This window comes from Peromyscus eremicus, chromosome 14 (genome assembly GCF_949786415.1).
Source record: "Peromyscus eremicus chromosome 14, PerEre_H2_v1, whole genome shotgun sequence".
Taxonomy (NCBI): Eukaryota; Metazoa; Chordata; class Mammalia; order Rodentia; family Cricetidae; genus Peromyscus; species Peromyscus eremicus.
Genome location: NC_081430.1, coordinates 63,831,880 through 63,856,186, shown reverse-complemented (window position 1 = coordinate 63,856,186; position 24,307 = coordinate 63,831,880). Strand labels below are relative to the sequence as shown.

Genomic DNA, 24,307 nt, shown 5'->3' with positions numbered 1-24,307 from the left:
CTCCACATTCCAGCTGAGAACTACAGTACACACTTCCCAATGACCAATGGCCATTTGTGACTCTAATGGCCACAGCACACAAACAAGGAACCAAGAGGACTGGCTGAAGGTCATATTCACTGGATCTGAGCCTGGAATCTAGGAAGGCCTGACCTGTGTCCTCATATATATCCACTAGGACCTAGGCTTGCAGAACCCCCTCCTTCTGTTTACAGGCTCACTGACCATGCCTATCCTCTCCATGCAACCCACTTCTGTGAAGGGCTTCCCTGAGCTCCCCCCAACATCAGTATACAGTAGCACCCTCCTCTCCTGTATTGCCTCCGCCAGTGGCACCCAATGCTTTTCCTCTTTGGCATCTAGATACATCCTTCTCTAAAGGCCAGGGTCAGTTTACATTGCTTACTCTGCCTAGGAACAACATACCCTGTGGGATTGTCACATAATGTGCACTCCACAGAGGTCTATTATTAATTTACTAAGGGGGTGCAATGGGGATGCAGACTCACTAATACAGAACAAGCTGGTGGAGCTGCTGCTGTCCCTGTCCTTCTGCCCCAGGCAGGAAGGGAACCAACTGTGAGCTGCTCCACACCGCTTGACCCGGTCCTGGCCACCCAAGAGAGAGAGCACGAGGACTCTCCCTCAGCTCTTAACGGATCATGTAGGCAAACAAAGCCACGCCCTAGGGCTTGTACCCCAAAGCCATTGGCTGAATGGAACGAATTTCCACAACAGTCACAGACACATGGTGGCTAAAGACCCCAAAGTCACAATGTGTCAGAGTCAGCGGTGACTTTGCTGACCCCACCTGTCCCCACGGCTGCCTATTCACATTGGTGTAGATGTGTGGTCATTTACATTTGTATGTCTTATTTTTTAAATGTAGATGGTACAACATGATACTAATGACTCAGAGATGTTCATATATGCCACACAGCATGAATCTCCTGGTTTTGCTGATGTCCTACAATTACATACATGGATCCATGGGGGAGCCTACTGGGTGAGGGTTGTGTAGGGATTCTCTGATCCAGGCTGCAGCATCTTGAATCTATAGTTATTTCAAAGGAAGAGCCCAAAAGATACTGATGAACACACTTACAACCTTTATCCCCACCCCAGGATACCTGATCTGTTTGTACACCAATGCGTCTGCACATGCGTGGATGGCCACCTTAAAGGCAGATTTCTCTCAGAGATTTCAAGGAAATCACAGAATTCCACTCATTTATTACAGTATGGTCATTTGCCTTCTTACAGTTTTATATCTTAAGTCTCACACTCCTCCTTCAAACTCTTTACTCTTTCATAAAGCTATTTATTCCTTTCATTTCCCTGCTTGACGAGTGGCCTCCTTAACATAAATGTTGCAAGTCCAAACCCTGAATCAAAAGATCAGGCTTTACGTTTTTTAGCACAGAGGTCCCTGATGCTTGATGGTTCTGCCAATTGGTTTGGCCCAAATATTCTTTCAGGATCCAAGCTCCTCCTAGCCATCTAGTGCCACTGGGCTGGGAATGTTTCTTTGTTTGCTGGTTTATTATGTGTATGACTATACATTGCATGGGCACATGTATATGCACATGTCACAATACCTATATGGAGGTCTGGGGACAACTTATGGGCGTCAGCTCTCTCTCTTCCACCAAGTGGGACCCAGCGACTGAATTCAGCAAGTGCCTTTAGACACTGAGTCTTCTTGCCAGCCCTTGGCTGAGATTTTTGTGAAAGCAAATTAAAGCTACAACACCTCCTTCAGCGGAGTGTGCCAATGTGGAGAACGTGAGCCTGTTGGCTTTGTACCTCTGTCTTCCTCATACCTCAGGCTTTCCATTTGCCGTGATGAACCCCCATAATGCAGGGTCTCAACCAGGCTGCACTTCATGAGAGCCACACTAGTTCATGGGGCAGAGACACCATTAGCAGCTCATGGACTTCTAACGGACTTTGGAGATGGGCACATTTGTGCCATAAAATCTTCTTTCTTTGAGTAAAATTCTGCCCTGAAGCTAGGATTAGCAGAGGCAGAAAAACACAGAGCTGGTGGCAGTGGGTTGGATGGCTGTGAAGTACAGTTGTTGCAATTTTACAGGCAAACCTCCCCAACCCTTGGAGAAGACTGGAAACTCTTTGAGGGGGTTCCTGAAAACCCACATCTGGCCTCTGCCACTCTAGTGGGTGGAAGGCCTCTCCCCAGCAGGGGGCGCTAGGTTCCACCAGAGTAGCTCTTGCTCTGGTGCTCTGGGTCTCCTCCCTGCTGTGACCATTGAGGCCACCATGGTGATGCTGGGCCAGGTCTGTCTGCCTTAAAGGTTGGGCAGGTATGCCTTGAAGCTCTGTTCATGACCACTGGAAGCAGAGCTGGAAGCAGCCCCACTCCAAAATGAGTGAGACCCATGCCTGGTAGAAATCATCTAGACTGGTTTCTTAACACATTCTGAGCTTTTCTTCAGGGCAATTATAATTGTCTTCTGAGGAAATGTGGCTTTATTAATGTGAGTAATATGAAAAGTTTCAAGGTATCAGAAATAAGATTTTGAAATACATCAAAATACCACCCATCTATTCGGGATGTGTGTGTACACCACAATCTCTTCATTTTTTTTTTTTAAATTTTGTTTTGAGATATTTCTATTTGGCTTAAAAGGTTTTAATTCTGCTATCTGTCATCACACATGTGAATTACAAGTGCCTGGAGCAGATCTGTAAATGCCGTTAGATTTCTAGCAATCACACTCCGCTTTACATTTCCGAGTTGGGAATTAGAAGAATTAGAAATACACTCTTTAAAAAAAAAATCAAAATCAGGCTTACTGAATGAGAGAATTAAAATTAGGAAAAAGATATGATTAGTTTTCTAAAAACTTTCTCAGCTTGAACCCTTTCTTCCCGTTTTGCTACTGTAAACGTTCTCTGCCCGTCAGAGCTGCTTCCAGCCTGGAGCTGGCGAGGGATATGCCAACGGAACATGTGGAGAGCTGGGCTCAAGGCCATGGCAGTGACGCTGGCCAACTCTACAGGTTCAAGAAGCACCAGCTTTCAAAGTGGCTGCTGGTTGAGGCAAAAGGATTATAGCACAGATATCTGAAACCAGAGGCTATCTTCAGGGAGCACCACGGCAGCATGCTGTGCTCCTCTGAGGAGGCCCCTGCTGCGAGGAGTTGCCCAGGGAGAAGACATCTACAGTGAAGCACAGGGTTCCTCCCACAACACACGGTTGGGGCTGAGGCAGCAGGCGCAGGGTTAGAGAGATCAAAGCCAGGTCATGGCCAAGAGCTGAGGCCATGTTAGAGTTCTGGTGCCTCTACAGAGATGCGCGGGCATAGGGCCTAGGGTTTGGGATTTGGGGTTTCCATATTCATAGACAGCAACATGGCCTTGGAGGAGGTGGGAAAGCTGAGATTGGTAACCTTCACGAGCCACCTCACCTGAGAACAGAGAACAGGCACCAGCTAGCCTCAGCTGTTCTGGGGAGTGGCAGAACTTCAAGGTGGGAAGCTAACATAAAACAGGATCCACGGCATAGAGGGTCAGCGTAACACTCCTTACATAGAAACCTCACATAGAGGCAGGGATGGTAGCTCACACCTTGATGTCCACATGTGGGAGGCTGAGACAGGAAGACTGCTGAGTCTGTGGCTAGCCTGGGCTACAGAGTGAGACCCTCTTTTAAAAACAAAACAAACAAAACTGAAGATATATAAAACTGAAACATAGAAACCAAGAAAGAAACTCATATTTAAAAAAAAAATCAATACTTCCTTGCTGAAGATAAAATCATCATTAAACAAACACACATATAAAAAGCAAAACAAAGCCAAAAGCCATGATAAACCACACAAGAAGAGTTAGCCACCGTGAACGAGTCTGCAGGTGTGACAGGCAGTGGTATAGAAACAAGATTTGAAAAGATTAGGAGAACATAGATAAAATTACAGAATAAATGGGCTTAAGATAACTGAAAAGATGGACGGCACAAAGCCTGGAAAGAACGCAGGAGACAACAGGAAGGCTGCATAGATCAGTTTGAAGTAACACTAAGCAGTTTTGTTTTTCATCCGAAAAATGGGGGAAAGGTGTAACCTAAAGAAAATAGAGTCACCATTTGAGTGTCATAGCATGTTGGTGACAAAAAAAGAGGGGACTTGCAGGGTCACTTGAGAAGAGGCCTCACGGGTTGGCGCTGGGAGCCCAAGCTGAGGTTAAATTGGGGCAGTGGGAGATGGAGTAGAACCTATGCACGTGAGGCACACTCACAAAATGCCAACTGTGTCTAGTTTCTTTTCTGCACAAGATCTTCTGAGGTAGATAGACAGTGACCAACCTTTGTTACAGTACAGGATACGGAGCCATGGGGTAGACACTGACTGCCTGTGTGACATCATAGCACACAGAGAGAGCCACAGGTGAGAAGAAAGACTACCCAGAGGCCATCACTGCAGAATGGAAGTGGATACTTAGGATGAGGAGCGCACATGTAATAGCGAAGAAAGCCTGGACTCCTTGGTATAAGGAAAGTGCTGGAGGTCAGAGGCGGTGGGGTGGAGTAAGGTGGGTCATTGGGAGGGTGAGGACACAGATTTCCAACCTGCCAGCTCCTCCACAAGCGGCCACATGCTGAGCAGGCCACTGTAGAGCCTATCCTCAGGCTCAGGGTGGGATATATGGGTACGAGTCTTATGAAAGACACCAAGCAAAGCTTGGGAGGTGCCTGACAACCAGGCCTACCTTGGTCAATGGGATTGGCCCACCCCTACATTCTAGCTGTCCTGGAGCAGCTGGAGGCCACACTGCAATAAGAGATAGGGTATTCAGTACCCAAGTGCCTAAGTCACGACTGTCACCTCCCATGCACTGCTGGGTCTTATCACATACCTGAAGTCGACTTTCTAAGTGACTCACACACTCAATCCAGCTTCCAGGCTTTCTGAAACCGGGTCATACCAATGACTGTGGCCTAAGTCTGGGCTGCTGGCAATAGTTGGGTGCCACCATTGCTCCCTGGGGAAGAAATTGAACTGGAAGCATAAGCTAGCCCACGAGCTTGTCCCCACCTGCAGACAGGCAGTGACATCTAAGCACCCAGTGTCCAGACTCCACACTGCACGTGTTCTCCATGACATGGCCATTGCCCCTCACTTAGATATAGATGGTTCTGGAAGCACCAAGACTCTTGGCTTTTTTCTTCCTCTTCACTGGCTGCCAAAGAAACAGCAAACTGCCAGAGTGTCCTCAGCTGTCACCTGCTCTGCTAATCCAGGATGGGCCACCCTGGCCTCAAGAACACACTGAGAAGAGTGACATTTGTCAGGCCCTCAGAATGTCCTTTGACATTTCTATCAGCTATAGGCTATGACTCTCCTACACTCTGCTGTCAACAACTAAGACTCCCCAGGCACTCAAGCCCTCTTAAGAGGTACCTGGAAACCCAGGTCTCCGAGAACAGCCACCAATTAAGCAGCAACTGGCTCCAGGAGCCAAAGATCTGGTTGCGGAATCTACGAGTCTCTAAGTGACTCCGCAAGGACAAGCCAATGTATAGCAGGGGACACTTATGAACAGGCGCTCCTTAATACTTAATTAACTTTAATGGCAAGTGCTGTGAAATCTGAAATTTCAGACACGAGAGCACAGATTGGCTTTGGTCCATGCTGACTTGCGAGTGGCTACATGCAGCTCCCGGGAGGAGCCTCAGCCACTGTTACACGCACAGTTCATTACGCTGTCACTCGGCCAAGAGAGCGGCCACCAGCAAGCACCGAGAAGACAGCGTCTGGTCCGGCAGCCATGAGCAACTGCCACACTCCCAAGAGTTTGACAGCATCAAGTCAGTTCGTGAGTACATTGACAGCTCCGTGCTTTTGTTCAAACACATGTTTAAATAACAACACTGAGTTCCCAAAGAAACAATGATTTCCTGGATTTCATTTTCAATAATTTGGGTAATATAAGACATCATCTTTTCTGGACTCTCCCATTTTTGGTTAAGTGTAAAAGAGTTTTCTTGGGGAGATTCTAAACTATGATTTCAAAGGCAACATAACCAGTCACTTTTGCCTACACCACACCGTTCCCCAGCATCTATAAACACTGGGAGGACTGATCTCCCACCAGCTGAGCCGACAAAATGCTACTTGGATTAACCACACAATGAACCAAACGTATACTCCTGGATTTCACCAGTCAACCAGCACTGTGGCACCAGACATGGAGGCATCCCTTGTGAGAATACCTCTCGAGCTACTCACCGGCCCGATTCCGCTTTGAAGGATTGTCAATCCAGATGTCTTCTCCAGCTGGTCTTTGTTGTCAACTGTGAGGGGAAAAAATCAAAAGAAGGTGGTCAGTATAGAGAGGACATTTGAGAGTATTCTCTTCTACTGACAAATTCCCCCAAACAACTGCTTGGGCAGCTGACTTAACGGAGGTGCTCTGCTGAGCAACAGGTGGGTATTGGGGACCCAGTGTTTCACTCAGTCACTGGTCTGTCTCAGCTAAACACCTCATCACTTTCTTCTTCTTCTTCTTTTTAAAGTAAATTAATTAATTAATTAATTAATTTAATTTATTTTAATCCCGGCTGCAGTTTCCTCTCCCTAGCCCCATTGCCCAAACCCCCTCTGTTCCACCCCCCAATCCACTCCCCCTCCGTTTCTGTTTAGGAAAGGGCAGGCCTCCTATGAGTATCAATAAACACGGCATATCAAGTTGCAGCAAGACGAAGCACCTCCTCATGCTCAATCATACCACAAGGAAACTTGCCCACCTATGTTCATAGCAGCTCTGTTTTTTAACTTTGTCTTTATGTACTCTTTGTGTCTTTCACATCCTGCATCTTGATCCCATTCATTTTCTGTCCCTCCATGTCCACCCTCTGCCCTTGCAGCACCCCCCTCCCAAATAAAATTTAAGAGAAAAAAAAGGGAAAAAATCTCGTCATGGGAGCTGCAGTGTGACACAGTGAATCATGCAGTAACTGTTTTGTCCATGTATCTTTACCTACAAGTGTTCGTTGCAAAGAGTCATTGATCCGGTTCGAGGCCTCTGGTTTCTGCTACACTATTGATCCTGGGCCCTCACTGGAACTCCATTAGGTTATCCTGTTGTTATACTGTGTTGTGGAAATCCTACAGCTTTGGGTCTACAGAACTGGTCTCTTCATGTGCTCCAGCAGATCACAGATGGGGTTAATGTTGGGGTGGGCCAACCCATAACCCTAGTTTTGGGCCTGGGTAGTTGCAGGGTTGGTCAGTCCACCAGCTCCCTTGTCCTCACCACCAGGGTGAGCTCTCCAGCATTGCCCTGGCTAGTTCACCCCTTGCAGTTGATGAGCAAGGGGCGGGGCCAGTTCTCCTGCTTTCAAGTCCTTGGGGTTGGTTCTCCCTCACCTACACCTTCAGGGCCAGCTCTACGGTGTTGCCCAGGCATGGTGTAGGGGCCACTCTCCTGAGTGCTGCAGCAGATGAGGAGCATGGCCAGCTCTCCCACCTGCCCCAGGTGTTGATGGGCATGGGAGAGGGCATTTCTCTCCCACCCATGCTGCCACACGACAGGTGAGTAATGGGGACAGCTCTTCCATGCTCACAATATCAGGGCTGGCTCACCCACACCTCCACCAATGGGGTTGACTCCATTGTGTTGCCCAGATGACATGCAGGGCCTGCTCTCCCAAGTGTTGCAGCTGGTGGGGGCAGGGACAGTTCTTCTGCCCTTCTGACCTCAGGGTCAGCTTTCCCACCTGCCTCAGTCATTGATGGGCAGAGGAGGGAGGGAGCCATCTCTCTCCTACCTATGCTGCCACTTGACAGATGAGTAATGGGGACCGCTCTCTCATGCTCACAGCTTTGGGGCTGTCATACACTTTCTATATCATCTTTGAAAGCATGTCATTCTAGGCAGTCACCAGTCACTGAAGATTTGATGGGAAATTATAGGTAAACAGACTTTACAAACTGTAAAGTCTTATTTTAAAATGGTGTAATGCTATGTATATGTATATACCCATTGAGAAATAACTTAAAAAAAAAACTAGTACTGTATACACTTAGAAAAAGCTGCCTGTGTGCTTACATCACAGGATCCATGAGTTATTTTACTCCCTTTTAATCCATGCCCCTATCAGAAACATCCTATGATAATTTTGTTCCAACAAAAGCCTACCCTCATCTGCTCCTGACTTCACATGAGGAAGACTTTCAGAGAACAAATTCTATTTGATATCATGCCAGAAGAAATGAGCTTGGGAAACAATTAGCAGATGCAAATGAAGTCTTAGCGGCTGTAATGCCAGGGCAGCAGCCTCAGCAGCCTCCACTTCCCAGAGAGGAAGCATGTCACCAGGCAATTGACCTTGGCTTATGATTCAGTAGAAATATTCTTTTGGATAAAGCTCATGTCATTTTGTAACTAAAAACCAGGAAAAAAAAAAAAGAAAAGAAAACTCAGATGTTCCTGAAAACCCTGTCAGTGAAGAGGGCACTGCAATTGTGATTAGTGCAGAGCAAGACAGCGAGAACAGAGCAGCTGCCCTCACCTCTTACTGTACTACACCTGCATGAAGCTTGGGTAATGAAATTACATCTTTTAGAGGGATACAAATGAGATCCCATTACAGCCTGCCTGCCCTCTCTACCTTCAGGGCCTTTCACTGCCTTATAGAAAAAAAAAATCCCCTTTTAACAAACGGACACTATTTTTTACACATAGGTAATTACCGCTGTCCTGCAAGAGCAAGGTGGGCCTAAAGCAATCCAGGATAGGGCTGAGATATTTTAGGGTACCTTCAGATGGCGGGGAGATGTGGGGTGGAGGCAATGATGTATAGACTTAGAACTTGGGTGGCAAGAGATTGTTCCTTGAGGTGTAAAGAGATCAGTAGTCTCTTGTACTGTCTGGTGGCTACTAGTGAGCTAACAGCAACTTTCTAAATAGGCTGACCAAGGGCCTAAAGATGGAATCTATAAACACTCCAGTTCTTGCTAGAGACCAGAGATTTCAGACTTAGAGATTTTTATAAAAAAACAGCCAGCCAATACATAATTGAATTGAATAATCCAATCCAGTGTCAACAAGCTCTTCCTAGAAAGCAGGAGAGTATCTTAGGCCTGGTGGGTAGCATTCCTGAGGCTCCTTGATGTCGTACAGAGCTACCTAGGTGGCTGTTCCAGTGAGAGCTTGGTTAGCAGCCCAGGCTGAGAAGGCAATTCCTCCAAACTCCTGAGAGGGCACTAGCTAACAGGCAGCTTATTCCTTGGCAGCTGAAATTGCAGACCACAGGGATGCCCTGTATAGCTATAAGAAGTGGATCACCATCACCCCTACAGCCTGGAGATGTTGTCCTGGGAAACCACAGATAAATGCTCTTGGGTGAGGGCTCTAGGTATGAAATCTCCTCAGGAATTCTTCAACTCAGCCAATCTGGAAATTTCCATTTGATGTATACGCAAGAGTGGCTTTTGATAAATAAGCCTGAACAAGTTCAGTCAACAATACAAACAACTACAAACAATTACAAAGCATTTGTTATGGCTTGATTGACAGCGTGGCCTTTCAGTGTCTCACCCACCACTGCTCAGCAAAGCATTTTCAGTATACGACCACATGTGCTTAGACTCTACAGGGCAAAGCCACACAACTCACCATGCCTTTTCCAGGGGCAGACCACTGTGCTTTGGATATGTCTCCCACCCCCCTGAATACAGTCTGGCCAGTTCAAGACTGTTGGTATGTGAGTGAGATGTCATCTGACTTTGCATGGTCTGGTCATGAAAGCATACATGGGATTTTTAAAAGTGCAGAGCCAAGCTGGGATGTAGTCAGTTGGCAGAGTCCTTGTTGAGCATGCGGCAAGCTCTGGGATGCAGTAAGAGGTTCACAGTCACCCTCTGCTACACACCAAACTTGAGGTTAGCCTGGGCTGCATGAGAACATGCACCCCCCCCCCAAAAAAAGAAAGAAGACAGACAGGAAGGAGACCTGGTTCATTCTCAAACTAACCTAAGACCTAACCTAAGACTAGTCTAAGTGTACATTGGAATTTAAATAACGAAGTAAATAAACAATAATAAAGCATCCACTGAACACTTGCTTTGGCTGAGCTCCAAGGCCGGCTCTGTTCAGAGCTTCTCTTGCTGAATCCTGGTAGCCACCAGACTACAAGCTCCCATCTGTACTCCAGAAGTGGGACAAAGGATTCCCATCAAGAGTATTGCTGAGGAAAGAGGCTGTGTCTCTGAGCCCTGGAGCCCAAGCCACTGTCATCCATGGCCTCTATCCTTAGGGTCCGTGGCAATCCATAAGGAGCAATGCCCTCACAAGCCTACCTAAGCATTGATATTTTTTGAATGGGCCACTCTGAAAACCTGGGGGTTTGAGAGCTGGCCCGACAGTCTCAGTAAGACACAGTCCATTCTAAAAGTCTGCCATTGAAACCTGAAAGAAGTAGTAAGGGTCACTCATCGAGATTTGGGGGGAAAGTGGGTAGCAGTTGAATAGTCAAAGCCTGGAGCAGCTATAGAACTATGTGGAAGGAGGCATCTGGAGGAGGGAGCAGACTATTAGGTGTGGAGGGGGACACCGGACAGGACACCAGGTGGAAGGGATGGGGCCACAAAGTGTGTGTGGGGGAACCAGGTAGGAGCGGTGGGACTACTGAGTGAAGGGGTGGGGCTTCAGTGGGAGAGGGTGAAGCTCCAGGTAGACGGGTCTGGGGACCCTTTCATCACCCAGCAATCTCTGTTTCTAACAAGAGAATGAGGTCACTTGAGAATGAGGCTCTGATCTATTTAGCAGATGGACACAGTTCAAAGCCTTGTGGACTGGAGTGATGGGCTGTCTCTGGATAGTGGCACGGCCCTCTGTCTCACCATGCCAGGTGAGCCCTACGGAATCCCACGTATCCTGCTGTCTTGACTCTCACATCTGAACTCTTACTAACGATCAGTGGCCCAGTGTCTGGAACAGTTATGGTCACTGGGGCCTCTGGTGTTTACTGATTTCCCTGCTGTGCTGACTTACCTCTCTTTCCACCCACAGGACACAGGGCTGACCTAGAATTCTTTCCAGCACTTGGCATCTCTGGCAGAGCCTCCCCATCCTTCTACCAGCATCTTGCCCTTCATGCCTTAAAGCCTTAGGTAAGGATGTTCCCAAGACACTTTCCCTAAACTATGGAGTCAGTCACATTCATACTTTATGAAAAGTCCTCTATCCAGTCTCCATCAACCATGACTCAGCTCTCAGTACAGGGAGGGCCCTCCACCTTGTAACCTTTATAAGAAAAATTTAAAAATCATCCACTTTCAAATGTACCTTGAGCCAGCTTTGGACCAGCTACAGATGAACAGAAAACACTGGACCCCTGTTCACCTCTGTTAGTCGATACCTATACCCTAAGTAAAAGTTAAGAGCAGAAAATTACTAACAGCCAAGTTTTCCTAGAGACCTACAGAGATGACACAGTTATGTTCCTGATAAGCTTTAAAACAATCAAAATGTAAAATATAGAGATGAACCTACATAGGGTCTTCACTAAGAAATAGGGACATGTCAAGTGTCAGAGGGAAAGGTTAAGTCCTAGATGACATGTAAGGTTGATCCTTCCTCATAACTCAGCTAAAGAGGAAAGGGAGGAAGGGACCTGGGTTGAAAAGCTGTTCTCTGTGTTCAGTCACAATGCCCACCATTGTGGGCTCATGTCTGGTTCTGCAAAGTCATAAAATAAAACAGCCTTGTTCTCTGCTCTGAGTCTTCGGTGCTTTTATTATGAAGTGAGGGTCCAGGTTTCTAATACCTCGAATTTCTAATATCTGAACATCGGTTTGTAGTCTCTAACAGGTTGCTTAGCCTACCATGCCTAGTCTCCCCAGGGCTCACTCTATGAATGGCTGTGAAGATTATGTAGGGACATAGGCTTGGCACACAGTGGATAACAATCTTCCTTCCCATGAGAGGACCATGCATTTCCCAGTCTATGTACAGCTAGGGAAGGATGCCTGTGTCTGGTCAACTGAACATTTCAATCTGAAGCATTCCTCGGTTCTTTACCTAGAATGTACCAAGATGGCTGCCTCCCATTAGGTAAGCCTTCTTTGTTTCCACATAAAAAGCCAACCAAGCAAACAGAAAGGTCAGGGCAGTAGACGCAGAACAGACCCATGGGAGGGGCCTGCCTCTGTCTTCCATGTTCCTGCTGTTCTTGGCTGTCATGGCTCTGGTCAGCAGTGTCTCTCTCTGTCTATGTTCAAATGAGTCTTCTTTTCCTCCAGGGCATCAAGAGCAGCTATGTGTCTTGATTGGGTGATGGTAAACCTGGCTGTGGCATCCCCCCAGCCTTGGGTGGGAGAGGCTTCACTGAGAGCCCTGGTGACCACAGAGGCCATGCCCACCCTCTGTCTGTTTAGTCATTCACACCAGGCGTCAGAGCCCAATTGTCATCAGGAAGCCCAGTGATACCCGAAGAGGTGGCTGGAGAGCAGGACTTAGAACAGCCATATTCCAGGAGCTGTTTCCCTGCACTCCCCCAGGGAAATCTCTTCTGCCTCCTGTCTGCTCTGTGGGTGGGTCCCAGCTCTGCCAAGGAGCAGTGGCCATGGTTCCCATGACCCGAGCTCTTTCCACGGCTCTGGCTTCCGTTCTCCAGCCCTGCCTGTTGCTCCTCACTTTGCAGCCTGTGCTGTGCTTGGAAGGCTCTCACTGGTGCAGACATACGGCCTGGGCGAGTTTGCCTTTTTCCTCGTCTATGCTTATGTTGCAGAATTTATCCTGAGCACCCCAGCCTGTTTGCTTATTTTTAAAATGTTTTTTCTTATTTAAAAACTTTATTAAATTTATTTATATTTATTCATTTACTGTGGAGGCACTTCGCTGCCATAGTGTATAAGTAAAGGTCAGAGGACAACCTGTGAGTGTCATCAGATCTGGCCTTCATTCCTACTGAGAACCCCCAGGGCAGCATAACCGTTTTCTCACTCGGCTCAACTATTGGAAATGTCCTGTTCAGCCACATGTTCAGATTTCAGCTGAGTTCTTGATTTAGTTAAGCTTTGGACTTGGAGCTGGCATGTATGAGAGCAGACCAGTAGGCCAGCATGGCGCAGGGTAGTGAAAGGAACTGCTTCACCCAAGGCAGACAGCAAAGCAGAAAGCCCATCTTTATCTTCACTCGAGACAAAAAGGGTTTCCAAACACAAAAAAAGAAGTCCTTTAAAATTAAATTCACTAGATGAAGGATATGCAAATTACCTGAAGAAGCGGAACCCTGTAATGTTCTCAAAACTCTGCAATAGCCTATTTAATTAGTATTTTAATTTATCGGAATAATTCTTTGCACTTGACAATTTATGCAGCTTCCATATAATTAAGCACGCAGCGACAGTGGAGTCATTTTGCCTCTTCTCTTTATCCCTGATATTTTAACCTGAGAGACTGAGCAGAAGTCTCTTCTGTAATCTGAATTACAATGGGGACAACTTAATGGAGTCCCTCTGCTGGCAAGCTGAGCTGGGAAAGCTGCTGAGGTGAAGTGCTACCCCGGGAGCTGACTGCCCTGGCCAGTGGCCTTTGTGGAATGCTCCCTCCCTCGGTGGGGCTCCCCACCATCCATATCCTATACCTGGGCATCTCATCAGGGAGCATGGGCAGGTCCTCAATGATCTAGATCCCTGGTGGGTCCCATGTGCCTTCCCTAATAGTCAGCCTTTCTGACTAAATCTTGGGCTCTCTATGCACTGCTCTGTGTGTGTGTGTGTGTGTGTGTGTGTGTGTGTGTGTGTGTGTGTACTGTATGTATGTTATATATGGTGTACGGTGCATGAGTGTGTAAATGGTATGTGTATACCATATTTGGGTGGTCTGTGTGGGGTATATGGTACATGTATGGTATACATACATATATATATATATAATACATATGTATATGGTGTTTGGTGTGTATGTTGTGTATGCATGTGTGTATGTTTTTGTGTGTGTTAAGATATATACATGTCACACACTTATGTACCGTGTGTGGTATATATAGTGTACAGTACATAAGTGTATAAATGATATGTGTGTACTATATTTGGGTGGTCTGTGTGGAGTACATGGTATATGGTGTATATGTGTATATCACACATATGTATATGGTGTTTGGTGTGTATGGTGTGTGTATGTGTGTTATGAAGGCTGCTTAGCAGCTGGCTGTGTCTGTGGACAGGTTGCCCCTGGTAAGGAGAAGCCAGTCATGGTTTGACGGCTGATTTACACTGGCTAGTAGAATTCCTGCTCTTCTTTCTACAGAAGGACCAAAGGGTCACAGAACAGCAGGGCTGGGTGTGGTCTCCAAGGAGAGGAGAGTGGGCCACACCTGTCCAGAGAGAGAAGCTGAGACAGCCTGGATGCAGGAGCTGCTGTGTGGTTTCTGTTTCCTCCTGGAGGATCACACTTCCTGCCAAGGGATTTTAAAAAGAAAGAAGCCCACGATGAATACTTCAGTTCACTCTCCGTCCTCTCTGCAGGCACTGTCTGTCTGGTCAGGAGTCTTGAGCCTCAGGCAATCCTCTCAGTGTTGTTCAGAGCCTCCAGGTGGGCCCCAGATCACCTCAGTCCAGAAGGCAGGGTGCTCTGGCCTGCTCAAACTTCCTTAGCAGTGGCCAAAGACAGGGCAGTCACTAGGCAGCAGGCTGGCTCTCTCTCAGATTCACCCTGTTGCCATGCTTTAGGTAGCTGAGGTTAGACCTAAAACCCACTCAAAAGTAGTGTGGTGGCAGCTTCCAGAGTACTGTGTGCCTAGGCTGGAATAGGGCAGTGGGAGTAGGTATAGCTCAACTACCCTGTCCTTGCTGGGCCATGAGGACATCCTTTCACCTTCCTGGATGGACCTCAGAGGCCTCCTCTATGAGATGGACTGCTATAAGCCTGGAGATAAGGCATCTTCCAAGCTCAATATTTGACATTAGCTGCCTTGTTGGAAAGGTCTGAACTTAGATCCTGAGCATCCTTTTAAGGCTTACCTCCTATACTATGCTTTCTCAGCCTCCTTCCCACAGAGTATGGGATACTCTGGGGTTTGGACTTCTGATGTCCCCTTTCCAGTTTCTGAGAACCATAGGAGCTTTATCTGAGTTTTAAATAGCTTCTGTTTAAAAGAAACTGTTTCCTTCCACTGATCTACCGGTCTCCACTGCTATCTCTCCACTATATTCAGTGGCTCAACCCAAACCCTAGACTGCACCTGCTTCTTTCTCCACATCTGTTTAATGACGTTCTCTGCCACCAGTCATTCATCTGCTCCCCACACCTGTCCAGTGACATTCTCTGCCACCATTCACTCATTTGCTCCCCACACCTGTCCTTCCCTGGTGTTTCTAGCTTCCAGTTGCTCAGCCTTAGAACTATGTTAGTTCCTTCTTTGGATTCCTTCCATCTAGCCTATTGGCCAGTCCTAATGTTCTACCAGCCATGTGTCAGGGGTCCAGCTGCATCTCTCCACCCCTGCACTCCCTCCCAGGCCCCACAGACTTTGATGGGGACCGGCAGTAGTGCCAACCACCTCCATACATCAGAGCCACCCTTTCCGTTCATACTTGCTGCATCTGCCCTGAGGAGCACACTGCCTAGGAAGCTGTCTGCATCAGGGTATGTGTATGCACGGTAGAGCCTGGATACCACAAGCTCTCAGGTAGCAGAAGAGACCAGTGAATCGCCATGTCAAATCTCAACCCTCAGATCACAGGGAATCAAGAAATTTCTGCAGAGCGTATCACTTCCATACCAGACTGAGAGCCTGTTGTGTTCATTGCCTGTCAGTCCTGGTTCTGGAAGTGCTCGTGGGTGCAGGGCTCATCATCACCGCATGCGTTTTGTAGGTCAGCTGCATGGTACCCTGTGAAACTCATAACCCTGGACAGGACTGGATCCCCTGTGTGTCGTGCTTCCTCTACACACATCTATGATGAACCTTAAAGGAAAAGCAATGTGGGATTAACTGATCTTGGCAACAGGATCTTTTCCCTTTCTTACTGAACGATTCCACCGAGCACGTCATGGTAGCTCCTCTGGGGCACACGTGAGTGCCAGCAGCCATCCGCTTGTGCTGTGGGGGCAGGTTTAAGTGTACACAGCACCAAGGGGCTGTGATGGTGGGTGGATCTGATCACCTAAGCAAGTAACACAGGCAGCCCGGAAGCTTGGGGAAAAGAGAGAATGCCAAGTTCCTGGTGGGACCAGGAGGGACACATAAGAGCTTATTATACTGCTCAGAATGGCTTGAAATTTAATACCTATGAATCTCCGGAACTTTCCATTGAATATATCAGATGGCAGTTAATGGGGAGTAACCAAAAACATGGAAATTGAATCCATGGTTAAGGGGACTGTTTAACAAACATTCCTGATGTCCATTTTTATACATGTTGGCTAAGATACGGCAAGCCTGAGACCCAGCACCAATTTATCCCATTAGCAGTCAGGTGGGCATGATGCCCAAACCATATGCTTTCGTTTTTATACAAATACTGATACTGACTAAAATTTGACTGAATTTAAACAGGATACAAATGCAGCTTTATCTAAATATTTTTATTGAAAATTTTGTATTAATTATGTTTTGCTTTATGATCTTAATAGTGCAATTAAATAAAAAAATTTTTGAAGATACAATTTCAACATTCTTTTGTTCCCTATGTGCAATTACAGCTGGGTCACGTCTGTCTAGATTAATCAAGTTCACAAGAATCTCTGATAATTCCATGATTTGTGAAGCAGAGGGAAAACTATATGGCTGCAGATAAAACCACAGTGACAGCTGTGTTACCTTTTTTTTTTTTTTATATTGTCTTTGGGATTTTTTTTTTAATTTTTATTTTGCAATACAATTAAGTTCTACATATCAGCCACAGATTCCCTTGTTCTCCCCCCTCCCGCCCCCCTCACCTTCCCCCTAGCCCGCCCCCCATTCCAATCTCCTCCAGGGCAAAGCCTTCCCCACAGACTGAGATCAACCTGGTGGACTCAGTCCAGGTAGGTCCAGTCCCCTCCTCCCAGGCCGAGCCAAGGGACCCTGCATAGGCCCCAGGTTTCAAACAGCCGACTCATGCAATGAGCACAGGACCCGGTGCCACTGCCTGGATGCCTCCCAAACAGATCAGGCCAATCAACTGTCTCACCCATTCAGAGGGCCTGATCCAGTTGGTGACCCCTCAGCCATTGGTTCATATTTCATGTGTTTCCGTTTGTTTGGCTATTTGTCTCTGTGCTTTATCTGACCTTGGTCTCAACAATTCTCTCTCATATAAACCCTCCTCATTCTCGATAATTGGACTCCCAGAGATCCACCTGGGGCCTAGTCATGGATCTCTGCATCCAGATCCCTCAGTAGTTGGATGAGGTTTCTAGCACGACAATTAGGGTGTTTGGCCATCCCATCACCAGAGTAGGTCAGTTCGGACTGTCTCTCGACCATTGCCAGCAGTCTGTTGTGGGGGTATCTTTGTGGATTTCTGTGGGCCTCTCTAGCACTTTGTTTCTTCCTATTCTCATGTGGTCTTCATTTACCATGGTCTCCTATTCCTTGTTCTCCCTCTCTGTTGTTGATCCAGCTGGGATCTCCCACTCACCCAAGCTCTCTTTCCCTCGACCCTCGCCCTTCACTACCCCCACTCATGTCCAGGCTGTTCATGTAGATCTCATTCCATTTCTCTGTCATTGGGCGATCCCTGTGTCTTTCTTGGGGTCCTGATTTCCAGGTAGCCTGCCTGGTGTTGTGAGTAGCAGTCCAGTCATCCTTGTTCCACATCTAGTATCCTGTTATGAGTGAGTACATACCATGTTTGTCTTTCTGAGTCTGGGATACCTCACTCAGGATGATTTTTTCTAGATCCATCCATTTGTCTGCAAACCTCATGATGTCATTGTTTTTCTCTGCTGAGTAGTATTCCATTGTGTATATGTACCACATTTTGTTTATCCATTCTTCAACTGAAGAATGGATAAACAAAATGTGTTACCTTTTTAATTTTGTTCTCTTTAATTTGTTCTTGATCCAAACCCTACCTACCCCGAGAGAACCTGGCTTTAGATTTTGCTGGTTGGTGGTAAAATATATAAATACAAATAAAGTTTTATATTTATATTTAATTTTTTGTGCTTTGTTTTTTGAGACAAGGTCTTTCTAAGTTGCCTTGGCTGGCCCCAAACTCACTATTTAGACCAGGCTAGCCTCCAACTCATAGAGACCAGCCTGCCTCTGCCTCTGCCTCTTGAATGCTAGAATTAGAGGTGTTTACCACCATATCCAGTTAAGTAAGTTTTTTAAATGCTATAAATACCTATGTGCTTGAGAGATGGCTCAGTGGGTCTGTCATCCCAAAGTTCCTGTGCTGAGACTGGAGGCAGAGACAATAAAATCCCTGGAGCTTTCAGGCCACCAAACCTGGCACTCTTAGTTGTCTCCTGACCTTCACATGTGTGATGTGGCATGTGTGCCTGCACACATGCACATACACACACAAACACACACACACAAACACACACACACACACAACACACACACACACACACACACACACACACACACACACACACACACACACCACTTCAAGACCTATGCTGTCTCTCCTAGCCTAGCTTTGAGTGGAGGGTGCTGAGACGGGGTAGAAGACAGTGTACAGCTGCGAGTCTTGTGCTCCTGATGTGCTGAGGGTCACTTACTCCTAGCTGGTCCCACCTAATAAAACAGTATTGCTATCCCACCTATCTACGTGAAGAAACATTCAAATGTTTTCTGTTTGTTTTTGGTTTTGGTTTTTGTTTTTGTTTTTCAAGACAGGGTTTCTCTGCATAGTTTTGCGCCTTTCCTGCAACTCACTCTGTAGTCCCGGCTGGCCTCGAACTCACAGAGAACTGCCTGGCTCTGCCTCCCAAGTGCTGGGATTAAAGGCATGCACCACCACAAATGTTTTAAAATTTAATAACTTTTGTATTTAATAACATGTGTGTGGGTGTGTTGCCTGCATGTACATACATCTGTGCACCACCACTTGCATGCCTGGTGCCTGGAGAAGCCAGAAGCGCGCACTGGATCCCCTGGAACTAGAGTTACAGACAGTTGTGAGCTGCCATGTGGATGGGTGTTGGACTCAAAAGTAGGTCTCTTGGAAGAGCAGTCAGTGCTCTCAGCCGCTGAGCATCTTTCTTTTCCCAAATAAAACGTTTTATTTGTTTGGCTAGTTGGTTGATTTTTGAGACAGGGTCTAACCGTGTAGCTCTGGCTGGCCTAGAACTCACCATGTAGACCAGGATGGCCTCACACTCAAGAGATTAGCCATCCTTGACTACCCGAGTGCTGGGATTAAAGGTGTGTGCTCCCCTCCCCCTCCTCCCTTTAAAGTGATTCTCAGCTTCTTCAATGGCGGCTCTCAGCCCCACATGGGTCACATAACTGAAGGCGGAGTTTGTAAAATCTGGCAACAGTGAAAAGCTTTACAACATGCAAAACACAGAATTATTTCAAAATTTCACACATAACTCATCTGAGGTGTTTCTGGCAGCATTAACCAGTGTTGGATCGCACAACTTTACCACATCTTTGGCTCTGAATACACAACATGCATACTTGGCGCGGTGTATGATGCCATACCACACAGCACCCTGAATGTGTCCTGAAACCCCTCAGCTCAGACTAGACACTACTGCGTATTATGAACTGCAGGACTCTTGCTCTATACCAATTTTTTTTCTGCTATTATAGAAACATCATGGCTAATAATGGAAAACAGGGCTTTGGGTATTTTACTACTGTGACGACTAAGCATATTAATATCAAATTAGTACATCATTGGATTCGATTATGTAAGAATGTTTGATTTTTAAAAAAATGTTATTTGATGACCTGCCTATCAAGATTATGCCTATTGGTGCAATGGTAGCATGAATGTTATGGGATTAACCAACCAAATGGAACTTAAGGCCTGCTCCATGAGATAGAACCCATACTTGAAGCTGTCAGTAAGGTCAAGAACCTGTAGCTAGAGAGGTCATGGGCCCTAGGGGATAAGCCAATTATTATTCTGTTAAATGGACATAGTGATAAAATTTCTCCTAATGATTTTCTGCTATATCTATAGATCAGCACACTACTCAACTCATCAGGGAAACTTCTTCTTGCCTTATATGGCAATGAACACAGAGATCCACAGAAAATAAAAGACTTCAGACTCCTCAGCCCTAAATGTGATGTAAGAGGCATGGAAACATCATAAGAACTGGAGGTGATGGGCAACATCAAAGAAACGTGTTTTCCAGACCAACAGGGAAAATGTGAACTCACAACAACTCTGTCGGCACGCACAAGACCTACACAAGCTCAGTATAGACAAAACCCAGCATGGGGAGAGGAGGTGGGCATGCAGCCCTCCATTAGCTGAGGCATTATTGGCATTTTAGTAATTCTGGGAGAAGAGTCAGGTTTCTTCAGTGGTGTGACATCTGGTATACCAACCACACTGAGGCAAGGCCTCACACCCAGGAATAGTTGGCCAACTAAACTGGACTTGGTGTGGGTGGGGGAGGTAGGGAACATGAAGTTGGTTGTGAGGGAGGATTTAGGAGGCATTAGAGGAGGGGGATGAATATGAGCAAAATACATTATATAAAATTCTCAAAAAATTAATAAAAACATTGATTAAAGATGCTGTTTGAGTCATTAACTTGAGCTTTCGGACAAAGAATTCAATGAATTTGGGCTTGGAATTAGGATATAATATCCAACATTTTATAAAATGGCCCTAGCCCCACTTCTGCCATTTGATGATTAAAAAATTAAACTATTAACCAACTCTGAAAAACATTGATGAGATTCTGTGTTCCACAGTATCAAATATTCAGCCGAGATTTAACTCCTTCAGTGAAAGTAAACAAGTGCATCCATTTCACTAGACCACCAGTTTGCTTTTGTCTTTAATATACGGTAAAATAATATGCATAGCAAATAATTGCTTCAAAATGATTGCCTTTATGATTTGATATCAGTCAATGGTTGATTTGCATATCTATTTTATGTTACTGATCTAATTGGGGTGGTGTTAAAATTCCTTGGGTGGAAAAGCATTGTGAGTAGAAACAGTCAAGGAGGCCCTGATTTTTAGGAAACATGGATGGACCTATGTCCTGGCAGCGACTCCAGACCTTGGCTCTTCCATCACTTAGCCTTATCTGTCACTGACACCTGTGGTAGGACCGCTTTTTCCTGAGCTCCCATGTCTACCACATGAGGACTCCTGCACAGGAGTCTTCTAATTCTCCACTGATGATGCCCCCAGCTCTAATTCATGGTCATTGTGGCATCCCTTCTCAAGTCTACATGGTGGGAAATCCTAACTTTAAGCTGTAAAACACAAGGAGATATTTGATACTACTGGCCTTACATCAAGTCATCTGAGGGTAGCACGATACCACAATGTCTAGATGCTTCATTTTCTAAGTGTCAGAATTAAGATCACCCAGGAAATAACTTTTCCTGACCATTACTTATGGAAACCAGAAATATCATTTTAGTCTAGCCCTAGCAAAGGCAAGAGAAGCAGGATGTCTCTGCCCTTCCTGAACTGTCCAACTAACCCTATCAATTATGGGATAGATCTGGCTTATTCCTCAAGGAGTCACGTATTAGAAGTTTGGAAATATTACAAGGGGGTGGGGCTTTTACAAGGAGGGGCCTGGAGAGAGGGTCATGGAAGGTGCTTCTCTGGGAAGGAATTAATGTGGTTTTCCTAGGCTCTGGTTAGTTCTGGAGAGAGGTGTTAGATGGATGTCTAGCTTCTGCTTTACACATGATTGGCCCTTATTCAGAGTTACCCTTGTGATTTCATCTTCCAGGGTCCTCACAGAGCCTGCGCCCAACTGTTTAAACTAAAATTCATTAGCTACATACTCCTCTTTCCTCTCTTAGTTACCTAGCCCTAAGTACTTTGTTGAGACAATGCAGAAGTGATTAACACAATTTGCCTAGGTATTCCCATGTGTTCTACAAATAAAGAGATCACTTGTGATGACAGGCTTCCTTATTTTCAAAGCTTTCCTTGTGGAAGTTGTAACAAATGGGGTTGCTGTGTTGAACCTTAACAGAAACAAAAATATAAAGCTGAGATGTTATGAAGGAGGGAACCTTGTGTACATGTGCTTGATGACAAGAGCCAGAGGAGGTCACAAGGATGGATCTCATGTACACATGGTAGCAAGAGCCATAAGATCATGAAGGACAGATCTGGTGTACACAGGTGACAAGAGCAGGTGGTCATGCAAGATGGATCTAATGTACATATAATGACAAGAGCCACTAGGAGATCATTGAAGATAGATCTCATTTACACAGTGGCAAGAGCCACCAGCAGGTCATGGAGGATTGTCTTATGCATGATCTGGTACAAGAACCATTCTAAGATTCAGGTAAACCTAACCATGTTATGCTCACAAAGAAAGCACTTCTTCCAGGACATCTGTCAGCAGCTACCTGTTCAAGACCTTGCCACCATCCTCACAGTCAAGAATAGTAGTCAAAGCCAGGTGGTGGTGGTGCACGCCTTTAATCCCAGCACTCAGGAGGCAGAGACAGGTGGATCTCTGTGAGTTTGAGGCCAGCCTGGTCTCTAAAGTAAGTTCCAGGAAAGTTACAAGCTACACAGAGAAACCCTGTCTCAAAAAACAAAAACAAACAAACAAACAAACAAAAAAGGATAGTAGTCAAGTACAATTGTGTCCAAACAGGTTAGGCAACACTCTAGCCCCAACCTTGCTTTTGCCCAGGCATACTCCCATTTCTGTGTTCTATGCCCTTATGAGCTCATTTTCCTCTGTGGACTGTGTTTGCTTCTTTAGACTAACAATGTATGCACACATCACATCTACACATACACACACACATCAAGTCTCTTGTCATCAATGGATGGGATGCATTCTGGGAAATGTACTACTATGTGATGTCACTGTTGAAATGTCACAAAGAACACTTCCAAGACTGTGCAGTTTAGCTACCCCAGAGGCTCTCTCTACTATCAAGAGCTGTATTTTAACATGCTGCCAGGACTGGTGGAACGTTGCACAATATTTTATCATAAAGTCCATTTTCATTAAGTAAATTCTTAATAATAATACAAAAGCACAGTACAGCAGACATATAATGTGGCCACATGTGTCTTCACTATGCAGTGTTCTGTGCTGGGCTTCTACGGGACAGTCATACAGTGAGTTTGGTTACTTGAGTGTCTCCCTGACACTTGAACACGACCATGCTGCAGTGTGATGGTGGCCTCAGCACAGCACTCCTCCACACAGGCCTACCAGAGCATCCTTTTGTGGCACTGAATTAGCGTATTTTAATCTGAAAACCTGTGTGTATGCGTATGTGTGTGTGTGTGTGTGTGTGTGTGTGTGTGTACATGTGTGTAGATGGTGTGCAGTTGTACACCTGTGTAAGGAGGTCAGAGATTGACATTACTAATCTTCCTCTATTCCTTTCCACATTATTTTTTCTCTGATTTGGCATAGTTTATTACAATTAGAATACACAAAAAATCATGTAAACTCCATAAAGTAAATGATTTATCCTCCACTATAACCTAACAGTCTGCCATGACCATTCAGCACCCTGGTTTTCTTATTTTATTTTATAATTAATTTAATTTTACATATCGGCCATGGATTCCCCTGTCCTCACAACCCCCCAGCCTTCCCCCCAACCCAACCCCCCATTCCCACCTCCTCCAGGGCAAGGTCTCCCCTGGGGAGTCAGCCCAACCTGGTAGATTCAGTTGAGGCAGGTCCAGTCTCCTCCTCCCTACACCAAGGCTGAGCAAAGTGTCTCAGCATAGGTCCCAGGCTCCAAAAAGCCAATTCATGCACCAAGGACAGGTCCCAGTCCCACTGCCTGGGGGCCTCCTAAACAGTTCAAGCTAATCAACTGTCTCACTTATCCAGAAGGCCTGGTCTAGTTCCATGGGGGCTCCTCAGCTATTGGTTCATAGTTCATGTGTTTCTACTAGTTTGGCTATTTGTCCCTGTGCTTTTTCCAATCATGGTCTCAATATCTCTTGCTCATATAATCCCTCCTCTCTCTCGCTGATTGGACTCCTGGAGCTCCACCTGGGTTTTGGCCATGGATCTCTGCATCTGCTTCCATCAATCACTGGATGAGAGTTCTATCATGACAGTTAGGGTGTTTGGCCATCTGATCACCAGAGTAGGTCAGCTCAGGCACTCTCTCAACCGTTGCCAGTAGTCTATTGTGGAGGTATCTTTGTGGATTTCTGGGTACTTCTCTAGCACTCTGCTT

The 24,307-nt window shown here is 46.0% G+C and overlaps 1 protein-coding gene across 1 annotated transcript in view; it reads right to left on the bottom strand.

Moving 5' to 3' along the window:
- Nucleotides 1–24,307, bottom strand: part of Ptprn2 (protein tyrosine phosphatase receptor type N2) — a 749,243-nt gene that overhangs the window by 256,137 nt on the left and 468,799 nt on the right. The window contains exon 12 of the mRNA XM_059279385.1: nucleotides 6,252–6,316. Coding sequence (XP_059135368.1) covers nucleotides 6,252–6,316 — 65 coding nt within the window. The remainder of the gene's footprint in view (nucleotides 1–6,251; nucleotides 6,317–24,307) is intronic.